Below are 18,708 nucleotides of genomic sequence, written 5' to 3'. Positions count from 1 at the left end.
TGCTAGTAGCTACGCAGTAACAGAGTAACATACATATCTGCTAGTAGGTATGCAGTAACAGAGTAACATACATATCTGCTAGTAGGTATGCAGTAACAGAGTAACATACATATCTGCTAGTAGGTATGCAGTAACAGAGTAACATACATATCTGCTAGTAGGTATGCAGTAACAGAGTAACATACATGCAGTGGTGTAAAAAGTATTCACATTCTTTTATCTAGAATCAATACTGCAATGTAGAAATGTTAATGTTAATGTTAATGTTACTCTGAATCCGGAATTCAAAATGTACCAAAAGTACAAAAGTATTGGTATCAAAATGTACTTGAGAGTAAAAGTACAAAAGTATTGGTATCAAAATGTACTTAAAGTACCAAAAGTAGAAAGTACACATTCTGCAGAATGTCCCATTTCAAGTCTTCAAATGTATCAAAATCTTTGGAAAATAGCAGATCTACAAGCTCACGATGTGTCTCATTGTGACACATTGTGAGCTTGTAGATCTGCCATTTTCAAATGGCGAAAATGTATATATATAGGGCTGACGTGGTTAATGTATGATTTGTAATAATAATCAAAATCTACAAAGTAAATAGTTACTAAAGTTTTCAATTTCAAATAATTGTAGTGGAGTAAAAGTACAATATTTGCCTCTGAGATGTAGTGGAGTAGAAGTTGAAAATTGGATTACTCATACTCAACTCAAGTAAAGTAAATATACCTCAAAATGGTACAGTACTTGAGTAAATGAACTTGAAAGTGGTCTCTGTGGGTTTTATAAATATTTAACCAATGAAAAGTATTAACGACCTTGTGACAAAATAATTGATTTTTTAGACGACCCGAACACAGACCTCTTGAGAAGTAAAACCACTCTCCTTGAGTAAATACAATAAATAAATAACAATATGCAGATACACTGTAAGTGCACTGTATATGCTTGCACAAAAGCCCACTCAGTCACACACAACAGCTTAATGAGAGCTAATTACATTTCTCAAAATCAGCAGAAAGGAAGCATGTGCAATTTCCATTGTCAATATCTCACTAAAGCTAGACTCTCTGTGTGTGCGTGCGTGCGTGCGTGCGTGCGTGCGTGCGTGCGTGCGTGCGTGCGTGCGTGCGCGCGCGCGTGCGTGTGTGCCTGCGTGTGTGTGCACTTTACGTATTGTATGTGTGCGTACACATGTGGGTGCATTGTATTGTAGATTTAAGATAAGGTTGTTGCACATTTCTCCCCAACTCTTCTGCTTTGTAATGAGTCCATACTAAGTCGTCATTTGAATGCACAGATGTAAAGAGTGTGGTGGCTGTGAAGGGGAGGAAAGAATCTGAGATATATGTCTGCCTATGATATTAGCAGGGGTTGACATTAACGGTTTCCTGACTGCCCGTGGCAAGTAAATGAAACGTTCGGGCAAGTAGAGTTTGCCTTCAGGTTGCCCGACGGGGATGTACATCCCGTCTTCATTATATATTATAGGCTATTCATGGAGAACAATGCTACCTTTTTACTAACTAGCAGTTGGACTCATTCTGGTTTTTCAAAGTGACCGTCGCCACTCGGCAGTTATTGATTGCATTTAAAATTAATTTGTGCGACAAGCGTACATTTTCCCTATCATTTTATAATGGAAGATTTACTTTTCGGGCAAGTGTGCTTGACCTTTGGGGCAAGTAGAACATGACCTGTACTTGCCTGACAGGCAAGTGCCTCAGAGACGTTAGTGTCAACAACCTACATTAGTATTGAAAAAATAAAACATAAAACCTAACTATCATTTCCACGATTTATGCACGTTGTGAGAGTATAAGAGAATAATGACATAGCGACTGATATGAAAATAAACAAGCTCATTCAGAATGCAATACAACTACAACAAATCAAACTTTGTGTCCCTACAAAAAAAATGCAAGTTTGACAGCAGTGTGTAATGAATGCTAATATAGATAGGACATAAGCAAAGCTAGACAAGACAAGATGATTAGGACGATAATAACCAGACATTATGGAACTGCTCCAATTACTGTATAAATGGGAGTGTGGCATTTTAGATGCAAGGCAACCAGTGTGTAAAGTAATTAAGTACTTACTTAAGTACTGTACTTAAGTACAATTTTGAGGTATTTGTACTTTACTTGAGTATTTCCGATTTCCAATACTTTTACTTCTACTCCACTACATCTCAGAGGCAAATATTGTATTTTTACTCCACTACATTTATTTGAAACTTGAATTACTAGTTACTTTGTAGATTTTGATTCTTATTCTTAAAAGCATACATTAACCACTTCAGCCCCATATACATTTCGGCCATTTGAAAATAGCCGATCTACAAGCTCACAACGCGTCGCATTGCAAAGCGTTGTGAGCTTGTAGATCTGCTGTTTTCAATTATTTTTATACATTTGAAAACTTCTGAAATGGGATATTCTGCATAATGACTACTTTCTACTTTTGTACTTTAATACAATTTGATACGTATACTTTTGCACTTTTACTCAAGTACATTTTGAATACAGGACTTCTACTTGTAACAAAGTATATCTACATTGCAGTATTGATACTTTTACTTAAGTAAAGCATTTGAGTACTTTTTACAACACTGATTTAGGCAACGTTACATGGATATTATGAGTAAATATGGAAATAGAGCTCATTTGGATGTTAATGTTCGAGCAGCAAACAGTAAATAGCCTCCTTTCATATATTGTCATAACGGCTAAGCTACTGCAGCACCACTGTATGAGGTAAGCTTCTCTGGCTTCCAATTTAGGGAGACCAAAATAATACTGACCCTGTTAACCTTGCATCACCAGTCTTTACCTGTTAACCTTGCATCACCAGTCTTTAATAATACTGACCCTGTTAACCTTGCATCACCAGTCTTTCCACCTCGGATGAAAGCCTGCTATTGGTTTACAACAGGCCGTGTGATCCGGTCTAGGCGTGGCCTAAACCGGCAACAGGTAGGGCTGTCACAATTATTACATAATCGTCTAATCGTGATTATTTGACATAATCGTGATTATTTGACATAATCGTGATTATTTGACATAATCGTCATAATCGTTTCCATGTCAAAAATAGTGGAAATAGCAGATCTACAAGCTCACAACGCGTCGCATCGCGACGCGTTGTGAGCTTGTAGATCGGCTATTTCCACTATCAATGTTCTTTTTTAAGTATAAAGTTGTCAAATATGTCAGTAATTTATTTGTATATTTAGGTTATGTGTCATATCTACCATATGCAACTTCAAAGCCTAAAAGCCAAACAGAAATGTAATTATCAACGACAAATACACAATTAAATCGTTAATCGCCAATTATTTGAGTGACAATTAATCGTCATGTAAAATTTCATATCGTGACAGCCCTAGCGTCGTCGCTTTGTTTTGGTCCCCCTGTTTGTTTCCCCAATCCCCATTTAAATGCTTGAGTAGTGTAGTCTTGCCAGTCGCTACGAGTTGCACTAAAAGATGGATATACCAAACGAACCATTCAAAGAATAAGCAAAACTACGCCCCATTAAGGGTTTTATTGGCTAGGACCTAAACTTATGTCCTTGAGTTATTTGAGGTTATTTGGTGGTGCGTGTGCTGGTGTGCACCACCACCCCTGTGCTACTGAATTGAACTATCAAAAGATTACAGCACGTTTGCCTTCATCAAGCATGAAAACAAAGCAGAAGACTGGAAAAAAACACCTGTTGTACAGTCTGTTACAATCAGTGAAGTTCAGTGGTGTAAAATAACTAAGTACATTTACTTTTATTTTGAGGTATTTGTACTTTACTTGAGTATTTCCAATTTCCAATACATTGAATTCTACTCCACTACATCTCGGATCCAAATATTGTACTTTTACTCCACTACAATTATTTGAAAACTTTAGTTACTAGTTACTTTGCAGATATACATTATAATAATATTATAAAACATACATAAACCACTTTAGCCCAATTTTATACCTTGGCTATTTGAAAATAGCAGATCAACAACGCATCGCGATGCGAGCTTGCAGATCTGTTATTTTCGAACATTTTGTACTTCTGGTGCTTTAAGTACATTTTGATGCCAACACTTTCATACTTTTACTCAAGTACATTTTTAATTCCAGACTTTTGCTTGTAAAAGAGTATTTCTACATTGCACTATTGATACGTTTACTTAAGTAAAATGTGTGAGTACTTATTCCACCACTGGTGAGGTTTAAATGTCTAGCTGTGAGCAACAGTGTTTCCTTGGCATCTGCAGTGAACACAGCCTAAAGCCATCAACACTTTAAAATGATACTATACATTCTATACATGAGATGGTAAACATACTAGAACAACCCACATAAAGTGGGATGAGTTTTGCAGTACAGTACAGTGGCGTCAGTTCAGCAAAAGCTAGGGTATGGCAAAGATGGGAGCCCTCATGGAAAAGAGGCATTACAGTACATTTTGTATAATACGGTTCTATTGTGAAAATAGCCGATCTACATGCTCATAACGCCTCGCAGCGAAAAAGAGTTTTGTCCGTTTTTACACAGGTTTCTACAGTTTCTTGGGCTGAATATGGCAGCCTGCAATGGTTTTTCAAGTGCATCTAAACTTAGCATGTTAGTAAACGTGACACAATTAACAATAATGCATTGCACCTGTGCAGCTGACCTGCGGAACCTGGGAATATACCATCTTGTCAAGATGGGGAGAATACAAGTGTGGAGAATATAATTATAATACATTGTTAAAGTGACCATTTTGTTACATTTTGCATTTGTAGTTATTTTACTGTAATTTAACAACATAATAACCAGCACAGATAGACAAAGATACATTCATGGATTTATATTTAAAAGTAACTTCTATTTTCCTCCCTGGACCCAGGGTATGGCAGCTGCATACCCCTGCCATACCCAATTGACGCCCCTGGTACAGTAGCTCTGCCTATTGTCTCTCTAGTGTGAACAAGGATTGCTCCATTTCACACTAGACTAAAGCTGTAGTAAAAATGGTGCAGTATCCCCTCCGGTGGTAGGACGTTGAACTGCATCAGAGTAGACAAGTACTGTAGTTAGGTTATTGTACTTTTACTCCACTACAATTATGAGACAACTTTAGTTACCAGTTCCTTTGTAGATTTTGATTATCATTACAAAACACACCAACCACTCAAGCCCTACAGTATATATATTTCGACCATTTGAAAATGGATCTGCAAGCTCATTATACATGTTGAACTTGTGAAACGGGATAATGCATTATGCGCACTTTCACTTTTGGTACATTTTTAATGCCCAGTTTGCCCACACTTTTGTAGTTTTACTCAAGTCCATTTTGAATATGGTACTTCTACTTGTAACAGAGTATGTCTACATTGCAGTATTGATACAATCACTTAAGTAAAAAAAATGAGTACTTTTTCCACCACTGATATTATTGAATGAATGAATGAAAAAAAAAGGTAATTCTTCTCTTGTCTTTCTTTATTGATAGTTTCACAGTTAGAGAGAGTCGCGGAGTGACGTTCAGAAAAGGTCCACTGGGCTCGGGACTCACCGTCAGGCATTATGGCCAATAATGCCCCCCCCCACCCCTTAATTACTTTTATGCACCGGTGGTGTCATTGGCAAGAAATAGATGAGGATTACTGTGGGGGAAAAAATCCATAAAACATCTTAAAAGAAAAAAAGCAGTTTGATGAACCTTCTTCCTCGGATATCACCCATTCAAGACTGCAAAAAATAATCAATTCAATCAAAAGCCTACATTGCTTGCAGCCAGGACTCTTTCCAGTAAAGATATCTCTGCTAGTGTCTGCTGCATAATATTGAGGGGGGAAAAAAAAGACAACTCGGATTGCTTCACCCTTTCCTTACTTGTCTGTGGCATTCAGTACAGTACAGTACAGTACAGTACAGTGTGTTCTTGGCAGAAAAATTGAGAGAAATGCCTCTAGAAATTTATAGAGACGAGAATGTCAGTGTACTGTCTGAGTGGTGTATGCGAGTGTATGCATTTTCTTTGTTGTATTCATTGTTGCATAGACTTCATGATGTTTGCTGGATCAGCTCTGAATCTCCACCGACCTGCTCCCGGTACTGTACTGTACTGTACTGTACTGTACTGTACTGTACTGTACTGTACTGTACGTACTGTACTGTACTGTACTGTACTGTACTGTACTGTACTGTACTGTACACTGGTTCAGCTATGCACTCCACTAACCTGCTCTCTGTATGATGTCTGCTGGTTCAGACAGTGGTGGGAAAATAAAAGTATCAATACTGCAATGTAGAAATACTCTGTTACAAGTAGAAGTCTGGAATAAAAAATGTACTAGAGTAACAGTACAAACGTGTTGGTATCAAAATGTACTAAAAGTACCAAAGGTAAAAGTACTCATCATGCAGAATGTCCCATTTCACATGTATTAAAAATAGCCAATCTACAAGACTCACAATGCGTCACATTGCGAGCTTGTAGATCGGCTATTTTCAAATGGACGAAATGTATATAGGGTTCAAGTGGTTAATGTATGTTTTGTAATGATATGCAATGTACAAAGTAACTAGCAAATACAGTTTTCAAATAAATGTAGTGGAGTACAAAGTAAGTACAATATCTGGATCCGAGATGTAGTGGGGTAGAAGTAAAAGTATTGGAAATTGAAATCACTCCAGTAAAGTAAAAGTAGTACCTCACAATTGTACTGAAGTACAATACTTAACTCATTCTGAGCCCCAGACATTAACGGATTATAATGTCCAAAGTGCCTCCTTCAGGTCCCATTCACTTGCGTTGTCTTATTTTGAAGGCCAGAAGTCCACCGCGCAATCACTTCCGGTCTGACGTCATCGGATCGTGCGCCGGAACCGATCCGTGTCCACGTGGAGTTGTGTAATGGCCGACCGGGAGCTTTTATAACTGTGTAACATAAGCGAGCATCTGCCTCCATCCTAGCTTCTAAAGTGTAGTTTTGAGATAATGGACATTAAAGATGAGATCCCCCGTCCACCTCAATGTTATGGATGGGACTATTTTGTGCTCGTGGAGCCGTGATGATGCGAAATCAGCGACGGATTTCGTCTCCGGACCGCCGGCCATTCTTCTCGGTAATGTACTCGCCGTTACAGTAATATATTACTTTTCCCGAGATATCCCGTGAATGGCACTACAGATACTCGAGTACATTTCGCGAGATATCTCGCGAATGGCACTAGATGAGTTAAGTAAATGTACTTAGTGACTTTACACCAGTGGGTTCAGCCATGAATCTCCACTAACCTGCTCTGTGTACTGCTCCTGAGACAGGCAGTCGGTCATGTTGACACAGCCCAGCAGACAGCCAGTGGGGTAGTCTTTAGGAAACCTGGGCTCTGCACACGCACACGCACACGCACACACACACACACACACACACACACACACACACACACACACACACACACACACACACACACACACACAAAACAAGAGCAGCTTTCAATCACCAATCCCATGCAGGGTCATGGACATTTGGTTTTGGAAAGAGTAAAATCCAAAGATTAAAGGAGTAGTTCACCCCATACAAGGTTTCCTCTTGACAACAACAAAGTAATAATGGTTAAAAAAAATGAATGACACAGGGAGCACGGTGGCGCAGTCGGTAGCACTGTCGCATGAGCTCATGAGCTCTGAAGGAAGCATGAGCTCAGTTTGGGGCTCTCCCCAGGTTGGCAGAGGGAGAGCAGCGCCCAGGATTATAGCTTAGGCAATTGGCACCGGGGGTGAAAAATGGGTTACTAAATCGTGGGATAAAAATTGTAAGAAAGAAGAAAAAAAAACAGAATGAAACAGATGCTTGGGTTGGGGTTTGTGTGTACCTTTTTTGTAGAGGTGACGGTACATGCCCTCGACTTCCTGGATCTCCTGAGGAGTGGGCTTCTTACCCGCAGCAGCAATCCAGAGACGGCCACGGTGGGATGTGTACCAGTTTCGGCCCTCCACCCTACAGACAGAGAGAGGACGACAAGATGTGTCTTTGACATACACTGAAGCATTGCTGCTGGATGGTGCTGTTCACTAGCCTATGGGTTACCAAATATGTTCTGATTCCGGGGTATGTCACCCGATGCCGTCATGATGACATAACCGGAAGCAAAACAGCCTTTCCCTTTTTTTAGAAAAAGAAAAAAAAGAAAAAAAGAAAATCCTCATCATGATTGTGTCTTGGGAGATGCTGCGCATGGAAGCTTGTATCTTTCAAATGGATCGTCGCTCTAACATGAATGAATGAATATTTGAATGCTCTTGTGCATGGATCCGCGCGACGCAGAATATTCAGTGTTTTTTCAGAGGTACGTGAAAAACACTCTTTTTTTTGCTAACTGCTCCATCGTCTGTCTTTGTGTATACAGTAGGAGCACGGAATGAGCAAGGAACTCCATGTATGGAGATGACTAACGTCACAGACAGAACATCCCATACAAGGAGATATGCATGTTTGTCTTGTTTGATACCATGCGAAGTGAGCCCCGGTGTGATTTCTTGTTTAAGTCTAGTTTTAGTCGACTAAATATACGATTTTTTTAATACACTTGGTTTCATGCTGAAAACTACCGATCTACAAGCTCACAACGAGTCGCAGCTTAACTCTTTGTGAGCTTGTAGACCTGCTATTTTCAGAGTGCAACACCGGAGCACAACCAAACATAAAATGACTTATTTTAGTTCTACTGGATCTCTTCTGCAGTAGTCATTTTAGTCGAAATTGTAAGTATATTTAGTCTTAGTATTAGTCATCATAGCTTAGTTTTTATTTAGTTTTTGTCTGTGTAAACAGTCGGCAAAAAAAAAGAAATCTTCATAGTTTTAGTGGAATGAACGCTGCATTTACCTCTTAATGAATGAATGAACGCTGCCTTTACCTCTTAATGCCCTTGACCAGCAGCGAGGCCCAGGGTTGGTGCATGCTGAGGCACCAGCCTCCGTCAGCGATCTCCTGCAGCTCTCTGTCCTGCAGTCTCAGTCTGGAGCGCTCTGCTCCTGCCTTGTCTTCCACCGGACCAGCTGCTTTCTGCAGGCTTCGCCGGTGGCTCTCACCACCACCCACATCCACCCACTGCCAACGGATAGCATATCGTCACTGTCAGGCAGAAACCTTGTATCTCCAAGTTTCAAATTTGTACGTTTTACCATAAGGAAAAGCCCTGGTTCAAGCCCTGGTTCATCACACAAGACTATTGCAAAAAACTAGTGAAAATAGCTGATCTACAAGCAACAACGGTGCGAGGCGTTGTGTTCTTGTAGATCGTCTATTTTCACTAGTTTAGATCATTTTAAAACGATAAATACAAAACGAACGGTTTTGGACACCCGACAACGACGATATGTTAGTGCAGGGTTTCTCAAAGTGGGTGCCATGACACAAGTCCAGGTGTGCAGCGGTGTAAAGTAACTAAGTACATTTACGTACAATTCTGTGGTATTTGTACTTTAACTGAGTATTTCCGATTTCCAATACTTTTACTCCACTACATCTCAGAGGCAAATATTGTACTTTTACTCCAGTTACTAGTTACTTTGCAGAGAAAACATACACTAAACACTTCAGCCCTACAGTATACTGTATACTTTTCGGCCATTCGCGATGTGAGGCATTGTGAGCTTGTATATCTGCTATTTTCAAAAGATTTTTTATCCACAAGTTTCCAACGCCCCATAGTGCATTGCGTAGACGCTGTACCGAGCTTCCGGCACCGCAGCCGAGTGTGATTTACAAGCTCACAATGGGTTGCATCTGCGACGCGACGTGAGCTTGTATGTCTGCTGTTAACTCATACCTCGCGATCCCCGTAGAGCCCGTAGATTTCCCGCTGTACCGCGCTGCCATGCCCGTAGAGCCCGCATAGTTTAATTAGCTTTAATCATTATGAAAGGATTAAAAGTATTAGCGCAGATTTTCGCTGATTCTGGCTCTTTAGGCCCGCCCCCCTAACTGTATCCGGTCATTTCCGGTCTGGACCGGATCCAGCTTTCCGTATCCAGTCTGAGCCTTAGTCCCATAAGTCCCGCCTCCATTGGTTTACTGTGTAACAGAAGTGGAAGCTACTGGGCGATGGAACGCTCGTTTTTCAATCTGATTTTTGCGTTTGGAAACTTTGATCCAGTCTCTACACGCCTGGATTATGATCCCCGCACATATCGTGCGTTTTGTGCGCGAACGTGTCCACGTGTTACCATAGCGCACAGTTGGCTTTTTTCAATGCTTTTTCATGTAAACACTGGCTGATAAGCAGAGATACAGCGTGGCAACGGATATGTCTTTTTCAATGGGGTTTTTTGTATTCGAAAGCTTGTCACCGAGTCTACACGTCTACTAGATGAGTCGCGCACAGATTGTGCACGATGCGTGCGCGTGCCCACGTTAAAAGGTAAGGACAATTTGGCAGCTGCTTACTACAGCTATGTTTAAAATGGCAGAGAAAAAGTTAAACTGAAAGTGTGGTCCAAACAGGTCCACATAATCTCCAGTAAACTCCCGCGGAAACAGGTGGATACATTTGAAAACTTGAAATGGGACATTCTGCATAATGAGCACTTTTACTTTTGTTAAGGACAACTTTGTTTTTTTTACAACAAAGGGTTCAAAAGCCTGGTGATGTGAGGTTACCACTGCAGTATACAAAGGCATACTGTACCTCCTGGTGATGTGAGGTTACCACTGCAGTATACAAAGGCATACTGTACCTCTGGTGCGGCCTGCACAATGTTGGGGTTGACCAGTTCACTCATGTTCTGCCGTCCACTTTGTCCTTCTGGGCGTGAAGGAGATTTAACCTGAGCACCGGTGCTCAAGGCCTTGACTGTCTCATCCAGCCTGCAAATATGTTTGGTAATTGTGAAGGGATATTTTTTCTTACAAAAATGATCATCTGTAGCACAAAGTACAAACTGCATTTGTTTTTTATCATCAAGACATATCTATAATAAACCATTGGATCCCAAAGTGGTTCCTTGAGGGGGTTTCACGGGGTCTCCCAGAAAAACGTGTTAATCCATTTTAACCCCCTTTTCCCTATTTCATATGTTGGATATTCAAAAATAACAGATACACAAGCTCACAGTGTGTCACTTAGTGCTCGCTGCGAGCATGTACATCTTCTATTTTTGAATATTTGAGGAAAAATCTTGAAAGTGTTGGAATCATTTTGAATAATTTGCATTGTATTTTTTTTAAACACAAATCTTCTCTTCTGGTAGCCTGGTTCCCAGTCAGATAATCAGGCCTACTATTCTGGGGATCTCTGGCCCCATACATTTTCAGAAGGGAGTCCGCGGCCCCAAATACATATCAATTTGGGGGTCCTTCCTTGGAACGGAAAATGTTTGAGACCCACTGCTAAACATACAACCAGTAACCCAGGGTTCCCCAATTAGTTTTCCCCAAGGGCCGAATTATGTCTAGGGTACCAAGCCGAGGGCCATAACATTGCAGGGGGCAACGGTGGCGTTCCCGCTACTCCAGCGACAGTTTTCGTCGTTGTCGGGTGAAAACCTTGTATGTCCAAAACCGTTCGTTTTGAATTTATCATTTTAAAAATGATTTAAACTAGTGAAAACAGCCGATCTACAAGCACACAACGCCTCGCTGTGCGAGGCGTTGTGTGCTTGTAGATCGGCTGTTTTCACTACTTTCGTGCGACGGCCTTGTATGATTTGTGAAAGAACGTGCAAATTTGGAGATACGAGATTTCCACCCGACAACGACGATATACTAGTGCTGTTGCTGCTCTTATACCACCATTATTACTGGGGTTGGAGTGGGCCAGACAGTATTCCCCCGCGGGCCGCCTATTGGGGAACCCTGCAGTAACCCATCGTCTTGTGGTACTCACTTGCTGTAGTACTGGCTGAGGTCATCTCCCTCGTCGATCACTTGTCGTCCAGCAAAGTCCAACGTGATCTTCCTGTCTTTCCGGGAGGCGTGGCGAAGTTCTCGTAGCTCCTCCTCCTTCTTCCTCAGCTTGTCGCGCTCACTGGGCAACAACCACTGATTGGAGTCGGTACCAAAGTAGTCCGACTGGTCATCCAGAACCTGAGTTCTCCTGGTGCTGTTGATAGAAACAGGATATCAGAGGTGGGTAAAAAGTATTTTTTTAGTTTGTATTTACCTAAGTAAAAGTATCAATACTGCAAAGCAGAAATACTCAAGTAAAAGTCCAGAATTCAAAATGTACAAAAGTAGAAAGCACTCGTTGTGCAGCAAGTCCCAAGATTTCAAATTTATATTAAAAATCTTTTGAAAATAGCAGATCTACAAGATTGGATTGTAGATCTGCTATTTTCAAATGTCCGAAATGTATATAGGGCTGAAGTGGGAAATGTATGTTTTATAAAGTAACTAATAACTAAAGTTTTCAAATAATTGTAGTGGCATAAAAGTATGTTTGCCTCTGAGATGTAGTGGAGTAGAAGTAAAAGTATTGAAAATTGGAAATACTCCAGTAAAGTAAAAATGCCTAAAAAAGTACAGTACAAGTACATTTATGTGGTATTAAAGTGACTTTGAGACCTGTTTCACCATGCAATTTAAGTCATTGGGGAGCATATTTTTGAATTATACATTTCTAATAAAAAGGAGCAACTATTGAAGATACCTCGCCGTTGGAGTTACATCATGGCAAGATAACTACACAAACAAATGTCTACCAACGTCTCTCTCTCTCTCTTTGATTGATTGATCGATTTATTAGACATAAAAATGCATACAGTACAAAGCACTTTGGTCCAAAAGGATATTCACTGAAGAAAGACCATGTGGTCTTATTTCCATTCAGGTCCCTTGCATTCATTCACAAGAACAAAACACATTGATATAACAAAGAAACATCAACAACAACAACAAAAAATGTATATATATAAAACAACTCTAAAACATTTATAAACACAAGGTCTATGAACAACATGAGGTTAGGATGGACATCCTATCATAGGTGGCTTACCTCTCCATATGACCTGCTAACAGGTGAATTTTCAAGCCATTTTTGAATGAAGCCAGTGAATTGTTTCTTTTGAGGGAAGGGGGAGAGCATTCCACACCTGAGTGGCAGTGTTGTGGAAGGTGAATTTACCCATATTTGTTTTAAAATGGGTGGCACCAGATCCTTATTTGCGCTCCCTCTAGTGTTATGACCGTGAGAGTTGCTCACTCTTTTTAGGTAATCAATCAGATAATTTGGCACAGAGGGCATGGAGGGCAGCGATGCATTTACAATTTTATATGTCAGCCCCAATTTCAGTTGATTGACTCTAGTCGTCCTCAGAAGTGTAATTTTGCTTTAAATGCACTTTGTACAATACCTATTCTTGTCATATTCTAGCAGTTTGTCTTTGTGCTGGATGGCCTTCTCCAGGCCTGCCTTCATACGAGCCTCTTGGTGTGGGAGATGGTCTCTCTCTGAGCCCTCTGTCCCAACAAGAACACAACCAAAGAAAAAATACGAAATTGAATAATATCAGTGAAATTAGCATCACATTAGTTTTGCTTTGCGTCTCACCTACCCATCAGTTTCTTTCGCAGTTTCTGGCTTTTATTGGAGTCTCGCTGCAGAATCTCTTGCTCTTCTTTGGTGCAAACCTGATTTAATAGAAAATAAAAAACAAACATCATGGATTAAAGCAAAAATAAAAAAAAATGATAAGGTTTTGTTCGACCTGTCCTAGAATGCGATTTGTGAAAAACTGTGAAAGGATTGCAAACATTTCACATAATATGTTTGTTTTTTTCCTGCTTTTTTTGTCAGTATCAGTCTTAACCAGGGGTCATCACCATGTGTCGGACATTTTGTCATAATTATATTTTGGACACGGACATACAAATGAGCAGACAATATTATTACCAGATACACAAAGAGCTAGTTAATAAACTTTATAGTACAGTGTTCAAGACCTTCGGGGTTCCTTGAAGGTGTCTGTAACCCTGAGAGTGTGCCAATGGAACCAAATGGTCCATTTGGGTCCATTTGGTTCCGATGGTACACTCTCAGAGTTATGACGGTCCTTGAAAGGTCTCTACTAATGGACTCCTAATGTGCCATAGTGTCATAGTAAATAAGTGTCATACATATTCTGAAGAAAACCTGGAGACTGATTTTCAGTCACTGGGTCTTATAAGAACATTATTATTATGTTATTGTATGTAAAAACTAAACGTAACATTTGTCACGGACAAGGACAAGTCTTTGTCACAGACACAATTTGTATGGACATATTGAGCAACCCTTGTCTTGACTGAAAAGTCCCAGAAACAAAGCAGCCAGACTTACCAGGCTTCCACAGAAGAGGCAGGGCCCAGAGCCTTCTTGCTCACACACAATGCGGCCACAGCTGAGGCAGTTGTTGATGAGGCCGTGCTTCTGGGCCAGACACTCACAGCCGTGGCGCCCGGGCAGAATTATAGCCAGTTGGTCCTGTCCCTCTTTAGCGTAAAGATTCACAAACTTATTTTTCTTCTTGGTCGAAGAGGAAGTATTGATTTCTTGGGCCTGTGGATGGATAGGGGAAACCGGTATGGGGAGGACATCTGAAATGACTGGAGGTCAGTGTTTAAGTGAAGCAATCAAAGTACTGTGTAAAGTCTCATCTGCAAAGCGTTCTCTGTCTTGTGTCATCAATGTGACACATCCAGGACTAGCAACATAAATCAAATGGAAAATAAAAGCAAGGGATGGACAGATAATTAATGTATTGCATTTTTGATCATTTTGTTATTGATTTGATCTCACCAGTAGATTGTATTTTCATATTGATAATTCTTTACACTAGTATAAATAAGTATGGTTGCAATTTTCAGTGACTAACTGTGTTTGGAATATTACTCTTCTGTGCGAAATGTGAAGGGCTTTCTTCAAACTGTAGACTAGGCTTTATGACAAAGCATCCATGCATGTCTCCACAAGCAACACGCATTATATAAAGCAGACGTCTTAAAATGTTCTTCAGGTCAAGGGTCAACCGCTTAGTGAGAAAGAGATGAAGCAGGGACACCCATACATATTGCGTTGCGGATCAAATATTTTCATAGATACAGCGTCATACACTTGTTTGACATCAGTGTCATCAGTCTTGGATTCATGAGTGTATTTTTCATTTGGCCAAAATGGCAATAAATGTACTTAGTAATTTTGTATCTGTATTTTCTCTTACAATAATCAATATTTAAAATTCCATTATTGGCCCAAACCCAAATAATAGCTAAATAGCTTCAACAAGGAGCAACAAGCCGCTTACTCACCTTCTTCAGGTCAATGGGGGTTTTGACTACTTCTACTTCAGGTTCTGCTTGGTTTATGGTCATCACCTCTTGCTTGTTGTTTCGGCCCTTACGCTTCGACTTCTTCTGGGAGTCTTTGGTAGCGTCAAAGATCTCTGGGAGAACAGAACCAGCTGCCCACAACAAACAGACACGTGTTAAATATTTAACTTAGCTGACACATTAGGGCTGGGTAATTAAACTGAAAATATATTGAAAATTATTATAACCGACTTATAACCAAAATAATTGAGAAGCAATATCGCCTCATGAGTGAAACATTCATTCATGCATATTTTGTAGATTTTGACTATCACACATATATTGGACTATGACTAATTTTTTTTATTAAAACTGTGGTTGAAGATAAATCAAGAAACACTGCAGTATAACATTGCAACAATACAGAGATATTGCCCTACCTGGTCCGGGCCTAGACTCTCTAAACAGGAACACGCCTTGGTTATCTGTAGCCTGAGTCAGAGGCTGTCTTTGAGTCCGCTGCCATCGATTCAGGAGCTCATCTATAAATTCCCTCTTTTTCCCATCAGTTCCCTGGAGAAGGTCTCCCACATACTCCACGATCTCATCAGCATTATCAATAGATAGAATGTACCTAAAAAAAAGAGTTGCTGTTAAAAAAGGATTTCCCCTTTATACAATACAATCATACAATGAAGGTGTTGTCCAAAAAATAACGCTATAAGTTCTAAGCTGCTTTTAAAGTCTACAGGTTATCCATAGATAATGTATTCATGCACTTGTTGGGTGGCACGGTGGTAAAGTCTCTGTCCATGAGAACAGAAGCCGGGCAGGGAGGGTGATACTAGTCTAAAGCAAAATGTTGACGTTCAGGGTTCATCGCCATGCTGGCTTGTGGTGGACATGTTTGTTCAAAATTCTATTGTTGACATGGACATACATATATTAGTACTAAATGTACGTATACTACTGTATTAGTGCTGTGGTCCCCAAGAAAGCACCATACTTGTTTCCACTGGGGTCCTTTGTACTCAATTCACTGAAAGATGGAACCAACGTTTGAGAACCACTGTCCTAGTCGACTCCTAATGTGTACATAGTGTGTCATACATACATACATACTAGCCGCAAATTGCAACACTAGATTTTTTTTATACTCGGATGAATCTAGGGTTGCAATACCACCCATAGGGATTCAATGCATGAAAACAGTTTTTTGCTAACTGATTGTATTAAACGACTTCAAACTCACCAATATTGTGGCTCTATGGAAAGCTTGGAATTTACTCTTGCTAACTGCAAAGTGTTTGTTTCTGAAAATTCCACCGTGGAATTGTTATGATTTTATTTTCTGTCAAGAAATTCAGTTCGGGTGATTATTTTTTCTAAGTGCTGGAGTTTGGAAGCGCTCGTGGGAAGTCACTCAGCAGTCCTGTGTACCAGCTGGTTCTGTCACATAGCCTAATGCAGGAGGCAGCGGGACGTGGTGTTATAGAAGACGAGCGCTTCCTAAGTTCAAGACTTAGAAAAAAAACATGGCTGCTCGGATTTTATTAACAGAAAATAAATCATAACAATTCTTCGGTGGATTTTTCAGAAACAAACACTTTGCAGTTAGCAAGAGTAAATTCCAAGCTTTCCATAGAGCCACAATATTGGTGAGTTTGAAGTCGTTTAATACAATCAGTTAGCAAAAAACTGTTTTCATGCATTGAATCCCTATGGGTGGTATTGCAACCCTAGATTCATCCGAGTATAAAAAAATCTGGTGTTGCAATTTGCGGCTACATACATACATACATACATACTAACATACATACATACTGTATGTATGTATACATACATATGGCATACATATGTCTGTCATTGTAAAGTCCCTATGAATTGAGTACAAAGGACCCCTTTGTAAACAAGACACTGTCTTTTTTGGGTTTAAATCCTTTTAGTAGACCTTGTATCTTAACTATACTGTCCTGTATTTTCCTATGCAAACTGCTAATAAAGTATTCAATCATTCAATCAATCAATCAATCAATCATGTCATACACCTATTCTGAAGAAACCCTGGAGAGTGACATTCAGTTAAACTGGGTCTTATGATCAAAATCAGAACATTAATATAGGTAATGTAAAAACAAAATATAAAATGTGCCATGCATGATGTACAAGGACATTTCTTGTGTGCGTCAGCTAACTTTTCTGATCAGCACCCGGCCGCCTCTTATTGAACACGTTTCACTTACTGGACAATGTCTTCAGACGCCTCCAGTCCAAAGCTGTTGTGTAACTGGCTCACACACCAGCGAAGCAAAGCATCCGACATGTCGACAATGGAAAGCCTATCTTTTAACAACCATTACAAAACGTGTCTGTGTCAGACTGTGTGTAGTGTTAGTGTAAATACACCCGGTCGAATAACACCGACGCACACATGCTGCGTGGCAACACCGAATTGTATCCTGCCAGAAAACAGCACAGTCGGTGCATTTGATAAAGGTTCCGCCACCTTTTCCATTGTAAATTTCTCCTATTTCTCTTTATCACTAATTTTTATTTTTGCCCTCGTTATTTTATTTTATTTCTTCTTTATGACTGCTTTCCCCCCTATTGTTGATAATTTCCTATGCAAAGTAGGCCTACTGAGATACTGTAGCCAACATGTGGTTCGCTAAATAAGCCGAAAAGCTTAGGATTCCTCTTAGTTAACCTTGTACCAGTGATTTGTACTGTCATGAAACTTTACTTTTTCCTATGCAAGTAAGTTATGCATCATTCTATTACATTCTTCAATCAATCAATGAATCAATGAATCAATGAATCAATGAATGAATGAATGAATCAATCAATCAATCAATCAATCAATCAATCAATCAATCTTGTTTATATTTTATAAGGACCCAAAAACCGAGAAAACATCAACAGGCAGTTCGCTAAAAGAAAAGTAACATTTCTGTCACGAGCGGGTGTACTGTTCATCACAGTCACTGGGTGGCAGTCTTTATACCTCTGTGGCAGCATAAGAGCACAGGCCTACAACTGAAGTTGTCGAATGCTGAGTTAACTTATTCCCCCAAAGCCTCTTTAAGGGTAAAGGCAGTGCTGGAAACAGTACTAAAATGTTTTGCTTTAAGTAAAAGTACCAATGCTGTAATGTAGAAATACACACAGTAAAAGTCCAGAATTCAAAATGTACTAGGCCTACTAGAGTAAAAGTAGCCTACAAAGGTATGGACAGTCAGTAAGCCTACAAGGTTGAAGTGGGTAACGTGTGTTTTGTAATAATAAAAATCTAAATCTACAAAGTAACTAGTGACTAAAGTTTTATAATAATTGTAGTGGAGTACAATATTGGGATTCTAAAAATGTACTTTCATAGTAGGTTATAGCTTTCTGTGATATTGTACCTTTCTTTACCTACACAATTTGTTTTATTTGGTGT

At 39.8% G+C, this 18,708-nt stretch overlaps 1 protein-coding gene across 1 annotated transcript in view; it reads right to left on the bottom strand.

Moving 5' to 3' along the window:
• Nucleotides 1-17,647, bottom strand: part of trip4 (thyroid hormone receptor interactor 4) — a 104,645-nt gene extending 86,998 nt beyond the window's left edge. The window contains exons 1-11 of the mRNA XM_080729597.1: nt 17,513-17,647; nt 15,710-15,903; nt 15,270-15,421; nt 14,302-14,520; nt 13,538-13,613; nt 13,337-13,442; nt 11,872-12,087; nt 10,724-10,853; nt 8,902-9,095; nt 7,858-7,982; nt 7,280-7,371 (exon numbers count right to left, since the gene is read on the bottom strand). Of these exons, the coding sequence (XP_080585723.1) occupies nt 7,280-7,371; nt 7,858-7,982; nt 8,902-9,095; nt 10,724-10,853; nt 11,872-12,087; nt 13,337-13,442; nt 13,538-13,613; nt 14,302-14,520; nt 15,270-15,421; nt 15,710-15,903; nt 17,513-17,592 (1,584 nt within the window). The 5' untranslated portion in view covers nt 17,593-17,647. The remainder of the gene's footprint in view (nt 1-7,279; nt 7,372-7,857; nt 7,983-8,901; nt 9,096-10,723; nt 10,854-11,871; nt 12,088-13,336; nt 13,443-13,537; nt 13,614-14,301; nt 14,521-15,269; nt 15,422-15,709; nt 15,904-17,512) is intronic.
• Nucleotides 17,648-18,708: the final 1,061 nt, after the last annotated feature.

This window comes from Nannobrachium achirus, assembly GCF_963921795.1.
Source record: "Nannobrachium achirus genome assembly, chromosome: 7".
NCBI lineage: Eukaryota > Metazoa > Chordata > Actinopteri > Myctophiformes > Myctophidae > Nannobrachium > Nannobrachium achirus.
Note: the sequence above shows the minus strand (reverse complement) of the source record. Positions and strands in the feature narration are given on the sequence as shown.